At 49.3% G+C, this 1,979-nt stretch overlaps 1 protein-coding gene across 1 annotated transcript; it reads right to left on the reverse strand.

The window, feature by feature from the left end:
• Positions 1 to 303: 303 nt before the first annotated feature.
• Positions 304 to 1,748, reverse strand: pim3 (Pim-3 proto-oncogene, serine/threonine kinase; the record flags this gene model as incomplete). The annotated part of the gene is given in 4 exon segments (XM_037696077.1): positions 304 to 667; positions 870 to 920; positions 1,022 to 1,131; positions 1,252 to 1,748. Coding segments are annotated over 4 exon segments (613 nt in total), but the record flags the coding sequence as incomplete, so codon positions are not given.
• Between the last annotated feature and the right edge of the window lie 231 nt (positions 1,749 to 1,979).

Consider the following 1,979-nt stretch of genomic DNA (forward strand, 5'->3'; position numbering starts at 1 on the left):
AACAAAACCGGATGTAATAATCTGAGTCATGTCTGTTTGCTATCCTCTACTGTTTTCTTGTTTTATAACCCGTGTGAGGCTCTTGGAGGAAAACCCTCCACCAAAAACAGATCGCTTCGTCACAGCCTCGAGAACGCCTCCATGTCTGAATATAGCACAGCGGAGCATCAAGGGCAAACAGCCCACACCGTTACATATTCAGAAAATATAAATTCACTTCACATTCCTGCGTGGAGACATCTCATAACATCAGCTCATGTAATTGGGAGGGTCAGAGGAGGGGGGGGGGGAACGACTGCTTACCATCAAAATCAGTGTAGACCGTGTCCTTGAGAATCGCCCCTGAGCCAAAATCAATAAGCTTGAGCTCCCCAGTGCGCAGATCCACTAGCAGGTTTTCATCCTTGATGTCTCTGTGCACCACACCGCAGCTGTAGCAGTGCCGCACCGCCTCCAAAACCTGGAGGAAAAAGCCCCGGGCAGTGTCCTCATCCAGGGCCCCCTTCTCTGTGATGAAGTCGAACAGGTCCTTGACGAGCTCCGGCCTCTCCATGACTAGGAGCCAGCCGTCAGCGCGCTCATAATAGTCCAGCAATTTGATAACTCCGCAAAAAGACGAGCTGACCTTCTTCAGCAGCAGGATCTCAAGAGGCACCATTGCTCCATTCTGCAACAAAACATGGGCTATTTAGTTGATCATATTACAAATTTTACCACTATATTACAAATTTAGTCACTATATTACATACAAAACTACATAATTACACATGATACATTTAGTTTCCATAAATCTTGCATCTAACCCCCACCCAGCCACAGAGGGGGGCGGGGAGGGGGACCAAAACAAACCAAACACATCGGGTACTTACAATTGTGCCCCACTCCGTCACCCGCTCTTTAGCAACATGCTTCACAGCAACCTGAAATGACCCAAAAAGGAGGGAGAAATACTGTCAGAGAAGACATAAACCCCCAGAGTGCGGCGGAGGGATCTCAACACAGAGCGGTGCGTCGTCCTTACCGGTGCGCCATCAGAGATCCGGCTGCCGGCGTACACTGTTCCGAATCCCCCGCTGCCCAGCACCGAGCCCACCTGGTAGACCTTTTCGAAGGGCTCCTTATCTGCTTTAACTGCGAGTAAAACAAACAAGAATGATGTTTAACCGACAAAGAGAGACGCCACTCGCCGGTCAGCTTGAACCGTTAGTAGCCGACTAATTGGTGGGGAAACGGTCAGTAACGGTCACCTACCCGGCTGGCGCTGCATCTTCACTGGCAGGTGGTCCATGCTCGCGGGGTTGCAAATGTGCGAAAAAGAACCAAACTTTGACAGCAACATATTAGAGCTGAAAAAGCCGGTATGTGTAAAAAAAATAAAATAAATCACGAACCAAGTCCAACCGGTGGGAGGCTTTCACAGATAAAATAAGAAGCAGAATGGGTGAAAACGAGGGTGAGTTCAGGCGCAGCCGAGTAATGGCGGTGCGATGGAACACGGTGTATCCACAGCTCCGCCGCACCTCGCCCGTCTAAGTCCCTCTGTCACGACCGCGAAGTCGCGCACAGATTCCCGAAAACCGGCATCAAATCCGACTCCTGGGTGCCGACGTGGGTATTCCCGACAAAAACGATCCTCCTCCGTAAGGGAAAACACGACAAAAAAAAATTCGCACAGCGACCGTTTCGACCGTTGTGTGTGTTTAAAGGGCCACAGCGACGTGTTGTTGTCCCGAAGAGTGGCCGCTGTCTGTACTTCTTTGGCGCGGTCTTCCCAAGCCAATATTTTGACGCGTCACCTGGATGATGAGTATCCCTCCGCCATCAATACAAACCGACGCTTTTATCTAAGCAAAGCGTAAAACGCGGTTTTCTAACTAAATATATTACCCATATACGTTCAGCGCCAATCGAGTGTTCATTATCTGTGATCATATTCAAATTTTAACCGAAAATGTCTTCGAATGTACCGTTTATGTGGA

This window comes from Nematolebias whitei, chromosome 22 (genome assembly GCF_014905685.2).
Source record: "Nematolebias whitei isolate Nwh7 chromosome 22, NemWhi1, whole genome shotgun sequence".
Lineage (NCBI taxonomy): Eukaryota > Metazoa > Chordata > Actinopteri > Cyprinodontiformes > Rivulidae > Nematolebias > Nematolebias whitei.